Here is a 14,220-nt window from a genome sequence, read left to right as displayed (position 1 = left end):
TCTACAAGGATCGCTATCTTTCAAAGGAAATAGATTAGAAAACGTAAGGGTAGAATGCAGTAGTGTTCCATATTAAGGAGACCTCATGAGGAAATCCATGAGCTTGGTGGTGGGGGAGGGGCATGTTGTAAGGGAACATGGTGGAGAGCATTTGGGGAGGATCAATGCTTGTGGGAGGGGAGAGAAGAAACAGAAGTCATATTGTGTGTTCACCATGAATGAGATGGCCTCAGAGAGGTTCTAGGATCATACAATTCTCTAGGATGGCAGGTCTCCAGAAATATGAGAAAAAAGCCCTTACCTCTTTCTCTCCTTGTCCCCTTTCTCAGATGGTTCCTCCCAAGAAAAGGGTGAGCCGAGATGCTCTCCAAGTCCTTTCCAGTTTTGACATTCTAGGCTTTTTCCTACTTTCCAGAGCTGTTTTGAGGAAAGTGCTTAGGAAACCTTCAAGTGCTAGACAGATGCTATATTGTATTTCTAAGCATTTTGCTAGGTGGAAGTGTGGTTTTGCCCAGTTTATTTGTTTTAGTCCTGGGCCTGGGCTAAGCTGTGAGGCTGGGCCTTTCAAAGTCCCTATCAATGCTCAGATAAGTCTATGACTAGAAGATGCCTCAGAGTGCAGGAGATCTGGACCTGTCAGGGACTTAGGGTCATAGCCTGAGAGCTGGAAGTAACTCAAAAAATCATTGAGCCTAATCACTGCCCCCCCCCCCCATTTTATAGAGGAAGAAACTGAGGCCCTAAAGGAGAAGTGACTCATCCATGGACATGTGAATTGCAAGTGCCAGGACTGGTATTTGGACTTTTATAGTCAGTGTTTTTGGAATGACTGAATGAACCAGCCTTTGGCTTCTGTCTCATTGATCTGACGTCTGTGTGGACAGACCTAGCCTGATTTCCTGCAGGGCCTTCTATGTAGATATACATTAATTTTCATGCCTGTGGTTTAGTCTAATAAATTATCCTGCACCTGTTTAGAGGATTTAACCCAGGGCCTCAAGTCATTAGTCACAGACTCTTGGTGAGATTCTGTCTGGACGTTGGAATCTGGACTCTTCAGGGGAGAAGCTGAGGTGCCTGGTGATGTTCTCCTCTGGGGCCCTGATCCTATGGCTGGATGGGCACCCTGGGCATAATTCAGTCCCCACAAATGGCAATGGCAAAGCAAGGTCACCAAAACACCAGTGCACCATTACTAAGTTCCGTACCTGGGCTGTTCTACATGGTGTTCAATGCCTGTCTGTCCCCAGGAACTCCCCTGCTCTTGGATTGGCAGGGGGAAATGAGCTTGGTTAACCATATGGCTTCTGGGTGAGAGAAATGATTATTAATAGCCAATGACTTGGGGAGATTCAGAGCTCCCCCCCTTTTCTATCCTCATTTCTTTTTTTAAATTTCTTTATTATTATTATTATTATTATTATTATTATTGTTTTCAACATTTGCTTCCACAAGATTTTGAGTTCCAAATTTTCTCCCCATCTTGCCCCTCCCCCACCCCAAGATGGCATGCATTCTGAATACCCCTTCCCCTAGTCTGTCTTCCCTTCTATCTCTCCCCCCCTTCTCTTATTCCCTTCCCTTTCAATTTTCCTGTAGGGCAGGATGTATTTCTGTACCCCATTTCCTGTATTTCTTATTTCCCAGTTGCATGTGAAAATACTTTTTTTTAAACATGTGTTTTTAAAACTTTGGGTTCCAAATTTTCTCCCTTCCTCCCTCCCCACCCACCCTCATTGATAAGGCAAGCAACTAAATATAGGTTATATATATGCAGTTATGCAAAACACTTCCATAGTAGACATGCTGTGAAAAACTAACTCTATTTCCCTTAATCCTATCCTGCCCACCCATTTATTCTATTCTTTCTTTTGACCCTGTCCCTCCTCAGAAGTATTTGCTTCTGATTACTCCCTTTCCCAATCTGCCCTCCTCTTTATCATTCCCCTACTCTCTTGTGCCCTTCCCCTCCTATTTTCTTGTAGGGTAAGACAGATTTCCACACCCAATTGTGTGTGTATGTTATTCCCTTCTTAAGCCAAGTCCTATGAGAATAAGATTCGCTCATTCCCTCTCACCCTCCCCTGTTTCCCCTCCACTGTAAGAGCCTTTTCTTTTCTGGTTTTTTTTTTTTTGTGCTATCCTCATTTCAAGACCTCAGTCTCTGAAGGTTGAGCTAACCTTCCCCTCTATTCAGGACCACCCAGCCTTACAAGGAATCTCTAGTCTAAGGGGAATTTCATTACATCAAGCTTGGGTGGAGACAGAGCCTCCGGTCTAGATTGCCCAAGGCTGAGGGTGGTCAGGGTAGAGAGATGGTCTCTTAGTCCAAGGGTGACTTGATGTCACTCTCAGCCCTCATTGTAGTGAGCCCACTTCTCTTGGTAAAGTCCACCTCTCATTAACTGTTAGCCAGTCAGAGTTGGCTGCTACCCTTTTGAACACTCCTCTTCCAAAAAAACATATAAACCAGGGGTGGGGAGCCTGCAGCCTTCTCCTCTAGGTCCTCAAGTGTGGCCCTTTGACTGAATCCAAACTTCACAGAACAAATCCTCAGGCTGCAGGTTCCCCACCACTGAATTACAAACTTTGAGCCCACTGCCAGGATTGTCTTTGGTCTAAGAAGGAGAGGGCCAAATGACCATCCTTTTGTCAAAATGCTGGCATTATTATTAAAATGACTAAATTACCCAGAAGGTATGTCTCTTGGGCAGGTGGCAGAGAGCTCTGTGCCCCAGAAGGAGGCTTGGTGGCCAGCTCCTCTCATTTCTATTTCTCACCTTTCCCCTCATCCTATTGCAAGCTGGGCTATTCTTCCCGTGGGTCATGGAGGAATGAGTGACTCCTGGTGCTTCTTCATCCACACTGAATGTTTGACCAGGTAGCACTAGCTCAGATGGAGCTGGTCTGGCCCCAGATGATTCAGACCCTCTCCACAGCTTCTAAGGAAGACGCTAGCTCCCCAGCTCATCACAACGCAGATTTTATTACACAGCAAGTAGGAGAAGGGGATGTTATTCTCAGGGAAATGTTTGGAATGGAAATAATTAAAAAAGCCATCCTCCAAAAAGTACACACATTAATGTATATCTTCTCTTCATTAAATATATATCTGTTTGGCAAAAAATGTTAGACTCTTTTGTACAAAACAAAAACAAAAACCCTCGCAGATTTCTAACACTCGTAACGATTATAGCAATGTAAACCGGGATGTCTGGCAGCTCCACCAATGCTGGGGAACCCAAGGCGAAGTAAGAGCCCTCGCCAGAGGAAGGGACACTGAGCCCTGGGAGGGGGAGGTCCAAAGCCAGGGTGAGAGGGAGGCATTCAGGGTTAGTGACTCTGCATGGGCATGAGTGCATGCACGCACGTGTGTGTGTGTGTGTGTGTGTGTGTGTGTGTGTGAGAGAGAGAGAGAGAGAGAGAGAGAGAGAGGAGAGAGAGGGAGAGAGAGAGAGAGAGAGCAAGAGAGGGGAGGGAGATACAGAGAGAAAGAACAGAAAGGCAGGAAGAAACAGAGAGAAAGAATAGAGAAAGAGAGAGACAGACACAAAGAGAAAGAGACAGAGACAGGAGACAGACACAGAAATAGGCAGGGGAAGAAAGAGTGACAGAGAGAGACAGATGGACACAGAGAAAAGTAACAGAAAAATGCACAGAGAAGGAAAAAAGAGGGAAATAGAGAAAAAGAAAGAGAAGGACAGAAGAAAAGGGAGGAACAGAGAGAAAGGAGAGGGGAGAAGGGGACAGATGGGAAGAGAGAGGGAGGAGAGGTGGGGGGAGAGAGAGAGAGAAGAAGAAGAGGAGGAGGAGGAGGAGGAGGAAGGAGAAACAGAGTTGGGAAGACTGGGGGAGAAAGAGGGAAGGTAAAAGAGATGAAAAGGAAGAGGAGGACGAAGAGGAGGAAGGGAGAGACCACACCTAGGGGTTTCATAATTTGTGCTTTGAGTTAATAAACTAGAAAGGGGGAAAGGGGGAAAGGGAGCCTAGAACCCGTTAGAAAGAAGACAGTGAGGACTGAGGGCCTGGAACAGGGACAGCGAGAAGCCTACAGGCGTGAATCCAGCACTTTCGTCCTTTGGGAGATCAAACTGTGGTGAAGCCCTGGGGATGGATGGCAGTCCTCCTTCTGGTTTTTGTAGAGGGAAGGGAGGAGAGGAGGAAGGTGAGATGATGGGGCAGGGATGGTGGAAGACGGGGCACGAAGGGAAGACTGGAGTCACAAGCGGTCCTCAGTTCCCTGTGTCCTGGCCCCGGTGGTTCCTCTTGGGAGCAGTGGTTGCTCTTTGCCCTCTCCTGCTGTCTCCAGGCCTGCTCCCTGGACAGTCTACTCTGGGCCATTTGGCTGGAAGGTGGGCTCTTGTGACTCCCGAATCCAAGGCTGGGTCCCTTCACAGTTCTCAGTGGTGATGGTGGGACTTTGCTCTATCCCATATTGGGCTGCAGCAGTGAGAAGGTAAGTATAGCATTGTAGTCTCTGAAAATGATCGACCCATCGATCAATCGCTGATTGGCACAGAGGGTGGGGGGAGGGAGGGAGGAAGTGCAGGGGGAGATGTTGGGTGGAGGTGAGAGGCGGAGGAGGTGGGGGCCCTGGACATCACCCCAAAGGGACCCCAAGTGTGTTCTCACTCATGTTTCCAGTTATCGCAGTTGTATTTTGAGTTCAGCAGGGGCACCAGGGTGGGCAGGGTCGGGGCCAGGGGCGCCCTCAGTTACAGTCATAGACAAAGTCGTAGTTGCTGGGCTCCTTGGGAATGGGGGGAGGCGCGTCGGGGATCTGAATGTTCTCCAGGTCGAGGAGGCGAAGCTTGATCTCCATGCTGAGCAGAGTGTCCAGGTCATTGCGGGTGAGGTCACTCAGCATGTCCTTGCCCAGCAGGGCATTGAGCCCGTCCGTCCAGATGCAGTACTGCAGGCAAGGGAGAAGAAAAAGCAGCTTGTGTGAGTACCCGAGGACCAGCATGCTGACCTGCCCGCCAAAGAAATGACCAGAGAAAAGGGGCGACGGTAATCTTGGCTGGAAACATTCCAGGAGACTCCAGGGACCTCTCAGAAGATGCTGAGACTAGGGGCCCAGGGACATTAAAAACAAAAGCAGCTGGCAGGGACATACCTGAGGTTTGAAAGCACTTTACCTGCAGAGGCTCATCTGAGCCTCACAATAGGTTCTTAAGGCAGGTGCACCTGGTACCTTGACGTATGAAGAAACTGAGGCCAGAGAGGAAATGTAAAGTGCCCACACTACCCAGCTGGTGAGTGTCAGGGGTGAGGGTTTGAATGCAAGACCTCTGATTCCATTATAGATAGATAGGTAGATATGGAGATATAAATGTGGAGAGATAGATAGACACAATGCAAAGAATACATATATAGATGTCTGTGGATATATGGACACACACATATACAAATATATACACATACACACATAATACATATGTGTACAGATGTTTAAGTATATATGGATATACATATACTCAACACATATGTACATAGGATAGGTTTATGGATGGATGGATGGACACATACATATAAATAGATGCATATCTAAAGCAATACATATGTATATAGATATGTTTATATATGTATGGGCACACACAGATAGAAATTTATACATATATACACACAACACATATGTATATAGACATAGTTCTATATGTGTGACCAGACACAAATATATACATGTATACATGCATACATAATTAAACATAAAACAGATCTATAAATACTCACATACATGCACGTATATGCACATGCAGTTGGATATAACATATATAAATAAAAACATAAAATGTGTCTATAGACATACACATACATACATGCACACATATACATGTAGTTATACATAACATATAATGAAACTAAAAATCAAATATGTTTAAAACATATGCATAGATGTGTACATGTATTTACACATAACACATATGATAAAATAGAAATCTGAAGAACACCTGTAAATATACATATACATACATTTATATGTAACATACAATTAACTAAAATATATCAAAACCTCCACAAGCACAGGCATATATGTTTACATGTAACATGCATAACTAAATAGAAATCTGAAGACAATCCATAAACATCCAAATAGAAAATACCGGATCGCCATGTGCCTACTTGTGCTTTGGGGCTGCATTATTTTTACAGAGAAGGACACTGAGGCTCCGTGAGGTTAAGGAGTCTGCTTATGGTCCCACAGGTCGGGCCAGGTTCAAAGTCAGGGCTCCTGATATTAAGCCCTGAATGAAGGTTCTTTCCTGTAGGCAGAACCACAGATTCTCCAAAGTGGACGTGTTGTCTAGTCTGGTCCAGAGGTCTACCCCCACCCTCCACAGCTCAGGCACAAGCCTTGAAGCCTCCCTGCCCCGTCAGCCCCTACCCCTTCAGTGAGGGGCTTCTTCTCGGACACCAAGCCTAACTTTGTCTTTTTCGGGGCTTCCTTCCGTGGCTCTCAGACGGTCCGGCAGAACAGGCCCGCTGCCTTCTGTATGGCAGGCCCTCCAAGAGCCATCACACCCCCAGGTTTGCCCGACTGCTCCTCCCAGGGCCCTGGCCCGGCCTCCCTGACTGATCCCTGGCCTCCCTCAAAGGCAGTGCCTGGGACTGCCTCCCCGATTCCCACTGGTGACACCCTGGTCCACAGCCAGTTGTATTTCCAGGAGAAGGCCCAAGTTCTATCTCCTCTCTTAAGGAAATGTCAAGTGAGAGGGAATGATACTTAAGCCTCGTTCTAAATTCAGGGCTTATATATCATCTTTCCTCCCTTTTCAGGAAGTACCATCTTATCGAGAAACTGCCGCCTGTGAAGAGCAGACACTGAATAATACTGCAGTGAGCTGATGGGCCTCCCGGGCCTCGAGAGAGGAATGCAGAGGAGGCCGCTGGCATCCGGCAGTCGGGAGGAGGGATGCTCCGCACAGCCTTCAGGCTCCCAACGGCTCCTCCCCACGCCAATGCCGGAGTGCTCGTGCCTTGAGGGAGACGATTGTCTTTCCCTTCTCCAGGTGTCTAGTACACAGCAGAGGGCTCTTTTTTTGTCTATGTGTCTGCGCATATTGGCTGATTGATAGATTCATCAGGAAATGGGGCTCTGTTTAGCGAGGGAAGTGGGAGGGATGCTGGCTCGGATCCAGCACCCGCTGGCGGCCACCAGTGAGGTCCTGCGTGGAGGAGCTGCCTGGGCCTCAGTTTCCCCTGGTGGAAGGGTCACACTGGTGGCTCCTACTTCCCAGAACTGTTAGGAGAGAGCTCCAGGAGGCTGAGCGGTTCTTACTACTGGCAATTCTTTCTCCCAAACATCTTTCCCGAGGTTTCATGCTGATGGGTGGGTTTTAAATATAGCTCCCAGCATGTTTTAACAGGGAGAAACAAATTATACGTGTGGCGAAATGTCAAGGAGGAGGAATAAAGCAAACTTGAATATAAAATTTTGACAGCACAGATAGTCCCGAACTTTTTAAAAAAAACCTTAATTTTTTTTCTTTTGGCAAAATTCATGGCTTTAAATGATTTGTACAGGACAAAACTGAAGACACGAGAACGATTTAATTTTGGAAATTCTGAAATAAGTTCTGAGGATTAACCATAAGCCCCAGAGCTGCCTCCCCACGAGGCTGAGCCTGGGCCCTAGAGTGAGGGACGCCTGGAAGGAGGCGTGGTCTTCCTCTAGCCCCGCCCAATCCCTCAGGGCGAGCCTGGTGTCCCTCCTGGGGTGCTCCGAGGTCTCCGGACAGCGCCCAGCCCTGCCCTGCCTTTGGGGGGAGGAGTGTCTTGTGTTTATGTTTCTCTGGATTCAGATAAAGCCCAAGCTTTGGAGTCAGAAACTGATGCTGGGTATTTCTAAGGATGAGGGGCCTTGTCCCCCAGAGTCTCAGAGAGGTTGGAATTTGTCTCAAATCTCGAAGCTAGCAAGGGATATGAATCCTATTCCCATTATGGGGCCTCTTTTGTTCCACTTGGAATCAGTCAATCCACAAACATCTATTAAACACTCACTGTGTGCTGCTAGGCACCGGGCTAAAGACGGAGCATCCAAAGAAAAGCCACCCCTCCCAACAACCCTCAAATAACAGTGGTCCCTGCCTTCAAAGAGCTTACACTCTATAGGGGGAGGAGTTATGTGTAAATACATGTACACGTCTGTGCATATGTTTTATAGTGCTATGACCAGGTGGGCAGTTTATCGGAAGCTGGCGGTAGAGTGGACAAAGAGCTGGCCTTGGAGTCAGGACGACCTGAGGTCAAATCCAGTCTCAGGCTGGCACCAGCTGTGTGGTCCTGGGCAAGTCACTCGACCTGCCTGCCTCAGTTTCCTCATCTGTAAAATGAGGATACTCATAGGACCTCCTTTACAGGGGCTCTGTGAGGATCAAATGAGATACGATATGAGTAGCCTCCGCAAACGTCAAGGGGCGATGGGATGGTCAAACACTTGGGAGCCCCTTTGACCGTGTTGGAAGCACCAAGGTTCGTGCTTTGCTCTCTCTCTCTTTCTGTTTGTCCCCTCCCCCTCCAGACGACTCAGCGTTCCAGGGAAAGTCGTCCCAGCGTGAGCAGCCCTTACCTCGTGCTTATCAGGAGCGATGAAGTTGAGCTGGCAGTTGGAGTCATACAGGATGGAGAAGGCGAGCTCCAGGACCTCCTAGAAGGACACAGGGGAGGGGGGTCATCAGCCTTGTCACTGCCCAGGTTGTGGAGGAGGGGCAGGGCAGGGGGAGGGGAGGGGGATGGGGCAGAGTCAGGATGGATGTGGCGGAGGGACGCGGCGCATCTCAGGCTCCTCCTTCACAAGGTTTCCAGGGGTACCCACCTCACCCATTCCCATCCTCAGGGAATATGCACCAAATGCACTGAGGCCAGATGGGCTTCCTGTGAACTCCACACCCTCTGGGGATCTCTGGGTCGTTTCTTCTCCTGTGAGGACCTTTTGGGAAATCCCCAAGGCCAAGGACTAAGGTTGTAGGAACACGGAGATTTTAATCCAACTGCCTCATATAAAAAAGAGGGGAAACTGAGGAAGCTGCAGGAGGGGTAAGGGCTTGCCCAAGATTATGAAGTTTATGAGTAGAAGGGCTTGGATTTGACCCCGAGTTTTCTGTCTTCTAAGTGAGAGTGTAGAAGCACGTGTGCCAGAAATTTAAGCAGCCCGATGGACTGGGCAGCCTTGGAGAATTGTAGAGAGCCAGTACTGGAAACAAGAAGACCAGAGTTCAAATGCTGCCACTGCCCTATAATTTCCGTTCACCGTGGGTAAGTCACAGAAGCTGAGAGCTGGGAGGGACTTTAGCAGCGTCCTGGTCCAGCCCATACTCAGAAGAAATTCCTGCACTAACAGACCGACAAGCCGCGTGCCGCCTTTGCCTGGAGATGCTCCAGGCCGCCCTGGCCTGTTGGAAACAGTGTTTGCTGCCTGACAACCGAGCCTCAACGTGCCTCTTTACACCTTCCTCCGGCTGGTCCCATTTCTGCTTCCTAGGGCCACGCACCCAGTCAGATCTCTCTTCCACATGACAGCCTTTGAAGTGCTTGAAGACAGCGACTCTGTCCATCACAAGTCTTCTCTTGTCCAGGCTAAACACCCCCAACTCCTTCAGACGATAATCTCATCGCACCAATATATGCCCTTCCCTCTCCTGTTTACCCTTCCCCAAATACCCTCATTCTTAAAGAGAGGTGCCCAGAAGTGACTAAAGTCCTTCAGCTGAGTTATGGGCAGAGGACTGTGTGTGTGTGTGTGGGGGGAAGGGTCACCTCCTCAGTCCTGGAGACTATACCTTTATGTGTGTGTGTGTGTGTGTGTGTGTGTGTGTGGCAATGGAGTGAAGTGACTTGCCCAGGGTCACACAGCTAGTAAGTGTCAAGTGTCTGAAGCCAGGTTTGACCTCAAGTCTTCCTCAATCCACTGAGCCATCTAGTTGCCCCAAGGCTATACTTTTCTTGATGAAGTCCCAAATCTCATTGGCTGGTACATTACACTAATGACACATATTAACTTGTGGTCCACTAAAACTCCCAGATCTTTTTCAAAACAACTGTTACTGAACCATGCCTTCTCTATCTTATACTTGAAAAGTATTTTTTATTTTTTATTTTTTACTCAAGAATAAGACTTTTCTTTAAAGGACAAGACTAAAAAAAATTCCCCATTTAATTTCAACTTAGAAGTTTTAGCCTAATGCTCTTTGGTCAAGATCCTTTTGGATCCGGAATTGGTCATCCACTTTGCTCCATCTGCCAATCTGATGAGCATATGCCATCAATGCCTTTATCCAAGTCATTGATAAAATGCTAAACAGCCCAGATCTCAGGGAGGCTCTCCTCTATCACAAACTCTAGAGGAGAGAGTGGTCACTATCCCTCCAGAGTCCCATCATTCCCAGCTGGAAATCAGTTACTGTTAGTGAGAATCGGATCCATAATAGATTTCCTCCTTTTATCCCTAAGGCCAGTCAAGGAGTTTTTAGGTGCTTTGGTGTGTGTGTGTGTGTGTGTGTGTGTGTGTGTGTGTGTGTGTGTGTGTGTGTGTGTGTGAGAGAGAGAGAGAGACAGACAAAGACAGGCAGAGACAGAGAGACAGAGAGAAAGAGAGAGAGAGAGACAGACAGAGAGAAAGAGACAAAGACAGAGAGACACAGAGAGACGGATGCAGAAGTCTGGACCACTGAAGCCCTCTATACCAGGCTTATAAATCATTCCTGAGTCTCTTATCTGCTTTCTGACTTGGTGGTTTACATTAGGCTCCAAAGACAAAATCATTTATCTTCTAGGGGCAGGCACCTCTAAGACTCTCAGTGACAGACAACCTAACAATTGGAGGGGAGGAGGGAGTTTCCCACCCCAGTTGCTCCATACCCAGTCCAGGGAAGCTGCAGAGAGTGGATCCAGCCAGGAGAAGGCACTGAGAAAGAAGTCGGGAGCCATGTCCCTCATGAAGGACACCTCTTGTTTCTCTCGTTCTTGGGGCATGTTCCCCTCTCCCCACAGGGGTGGCTTCCTGGGTCTGAGCTGCTAACCCCAAGCCCTGGACCAGTGCCCATCACATGTCCCCCTGCCCAGACTGTTCTGGGCAGCTCTAGAGGGCCTTTCACTCGAGTGGTGCCTGGTCAATGGCTGAGGTGGTGAAGAGCATTGCCATTTACCAGCAAGCTTGGGCTGCTTTTCCCCAGCTCTCACTTGGGGTCCTCTGATTTCTCACTAAGAAGTGTTTTGTCCCATTGGGAGGGAAGCCCTCCCTGGACCCTGCCTGCCCTGCCTTGTCTAAGCATGGGGGGGTTCCAGGCTCCTGAGGGTCCTGCCAAGGGGGCTTGGAGGGCAAGCCCATGCACGACCCATGGATGCTGAGTGCTGGGTTAGCTGAAGGGCAGGATGAGTCTTTTGGTGACAATATGACAACCCATCCTGACATAGAGCATGGGATAGACAGAAAGTTCACTTGCTTCTCTTTTCACCCCAAGGGATCCTCCACCCTCCATCCCCCCAGGTTGTTTGTTCAGATGAATTATCTTAGGGGTACTTGTGTTATTTGATGGATTCATGATGTCATTGGGTGGGGGGCTCATTCCCCAGTGCAGGGCATGGCCCCTTCTCCAAGTCTCACCTTAGGTTCTGGTCCCTGTCTTTCCATATGTCCTGCACAGAGGAACTTCTTAATGACTAGAGGCCTCTCTTCTAGAGGGGCTGCCATTTGCCTTGGTTGGGACCCACACTGACAAAGTCATGACTCCTTCTAGTGGAATAGGGAGGTGGCCAATGATTGCTCAAGAACGAACAGGCATAGGGACAGCTAGGTGGCGCAGTAGATAGAGCACCGGCCCTGGAGTCAGGAGGACCCGAGTTCAAATCTGACCTCAGACACACAACACTAACTGTGCGACCCTGGGAAAGTCACTTAACTATACTGCCTAGCCAAAAAAAAAAAAAAAAAGTGAACAGGCATTTATGAAGCACTGACTGTATGTCTGCTACTGTTTCAGCCTCAGGAATTCAAAGACAAAATGGAAACTATCTTTGCCCTCAAAGAGCTTCCATTCTACTGAGGAGAGAACAAGTACATATGTAATTACATACAGAATTAATATAAATATAAGGTACTTTAGGGAGGGGGAGGGTACGGGCAGCTGAGGAATTGAGAAAGGTTTTGAGTAGGTGGCAGGGTTGGCGGCAGGAATCATTGCTTGTCTCCTACAGGGATCCTGGGGAAAGTGAGACACACCCATGGATTCCAGAGCTGCTGTAACAAGAGTCCATCTTCTTGATATTTTTCCAGAGGTGGAACCAGCTGTCTCTCAGGACCTACCACCTCCCAAGACTCTAAGCTGCAGTGGACCCAGAGGGCACTGGAGAGATGCATGCTGGGCCTTCGGATAGGCACCATGTTGCCAAAGAGGACTGGTACAAAGACAACATCATTGAGGGCACATCTGAGCAGAAAAGGAGGTGGGCTGGTCACAAGGAGAGAGACAATGGATGGATTCCCTGAAGGCTGCCATAGATTTGTGAAATATTAACAGACTGTGAAGGTGGCCTCAAAGCATTAGGAAGTTCCTCTGTGCCGGACTTATGGAAAACATGGACCAGAGCCCAGAGTGTCCTGCATTGGGGTGTGAGCCCCCTCCCCCATCCTCCACCTTATGATCTCATGAATCCATCAAATCATACAAGTATCCACAAGGCCATTCTTGGGAATATATGGCCTTGGGGGAACGAGGGGGTAGAGGATCCTTTGGGGTGAGAATAGAGGAAGAAGAGGGTGGGCCTCCTTCCACAACTGGCCCTTCTATCCCACCCTCAGCAGATGCCTCATCAGGGCCTATGAGGGAAGTGAAGGGATTGCAACAGTAAGTGGTTAAGCATGAGAACTGGGTAAACCCCACCGACTCCATCTTGTGATTCAGTTCTGGAGCCAGCTCAGTTCCCCTTCTATCCAATTATGGGTCTAGTCTAACGTATTTTTTGAGAAAACTTTATTCAGTTGTGGGATTTGGAGAAAACCTGATTGCATTGTTTGGACCTAGCCTTGTGTGGCTGGGAAGCTGGACCCCCTCTCCCTCCTGCTTAGAGACTCTTAATGGGGGATGAAGTTTCTGCCGACCAGAACCTGGTCGGGTCCAGACATCAATGCAAGGTGTCTTCCCACAATTGTTCATCTCAAGCAACCCATATGTCTCATCTGAAAACTGGCCCTCTCCTGGTCAGTCAGTTACTGTTTCCCTGTTCCTTTGATTGTTTACAGACATTGCTGGGAAGTGGGAGGGGAACGCCTCTTTTTCTGATTTCGGGGAATTGCCCCGTTCACTCTCCCCCTTCCAACGTGGAAAGCCCCTGATCTTTCATTCAATTAGAAATCAGGTTACCTTATGTTGTGTTGTTCCCTTTTAATTAATTGGTCACATTTGGTTAATTGTTTTTAATGTATCGAAATCTGTCTCCCCCTATATTTGGGGTCCCACTCTAAGCCAAGGAAGGGGCCTGGTTCTGATTTGTTAGGTAATTAGCATTAATTGCCAGTTAGGAATTGGCTTAATAAATTGACTTGCTCAGAAGAGAAACCTTTTTTTCCTCAGCCATTTCATCTTTCCCCTGCCATACCTGGCAGCAGGGAGGAGCTAGTTGGGTGACATTGGCAGCATCTTTGCTTAGGGAAGGCCCATAGCTGGTCACTCCCTTCAGTCTGCTGGGTGGTATAGACACAGCAGGGCTGAGGCAGTAGCCCAGGATTGGGGGTCGGAATCACTGGACCACAGTGTCTGCCTGGCTCTCTGCCCGAGGTGGTTACACGCTTTTCCTCCGCCCTCCTATCACATACGTTGCTCAATACCTTTCATCCACACTGTCCTGACCTAGATTCCTGATAAGTACTGGCTAGAAATGATAGGTTTTGCCATAAACTGCCAGCGACTTTAATTCCACCAGGGCTGGAAGGAGGGAGTACTAGGCCTTAATCCTTTGAACTATATGTCTGTGGGAGGCGACCTTATCACGACTAATGGATTTTATTGATGTCATGGAGTCCCTGAGGCAGGTCGGCACTCAGCCAGCTCCGAGGAAGCAGCGGCCTGGTCGGCCACGCGCCCTCAAGATGGAACACACATCTCTACCGTGCTCTCTTCACAACCAGCCCATGTGGTGGGGAATACAAGCTTTCTCTTTTGTTTTGGTCCAGACAGGGAATTGCATCCATGTAGGGAACTCCCAGGGTGGAAACCTCTTGCCTCC

The 14,220-nt window shown here is 48.4% G+C and overlaps 1 protein-coding gene across 1 annotated transcript in view; it reads right to left on the bottom strand.

Moving 5' to 3' along the window:
- Positions 1-3,839: 3,839 nt before the first annotated feature.
- The window catches only part of ELMO1 (engulfment and cell motility 1), a 333,348-nt gene continuing 322,967 nt past the window's right edge, over positions 3,840-14,220 (bottom strand). The window contains exons 21-22 of the mRNA XM_027835911.1: positions 8,570-8,647; positions 3,840-4,912 (exon numbers count right to left, since the gene is read on the bottom strand). Coding sequence (XP_027691712.1) covers positions 4,712-4,912; positions 8,570-8,647 — 279 coding nt within the window. The 3' untranslated portion in view covers positions 3,840-4,711. The remainder of the gene's footprint in view (positions 4,913-8,569; positions 8,648-14,220) is intronic.

Source organism: Vombatus ursinus, unplaced genomic scaffold, assembly GCF_900497805.2.
Source record: "Vombatus ursinus unplaced genomic scaffold, bare-nosed wombat genome assembly UNPS02014817.1, whole genome shotgun sequence".
Lineage (NCBI taxonomy): Eukaryota > Metazoa > Chordata > Mammalia > Diprotodontia > Vombatidae > Vombatus > Vombatus ursinus.
Note: the sequence above shows the minus strand (reverse complement) of the source record. Positions and strands in the feature narration are given on the sequence as shown.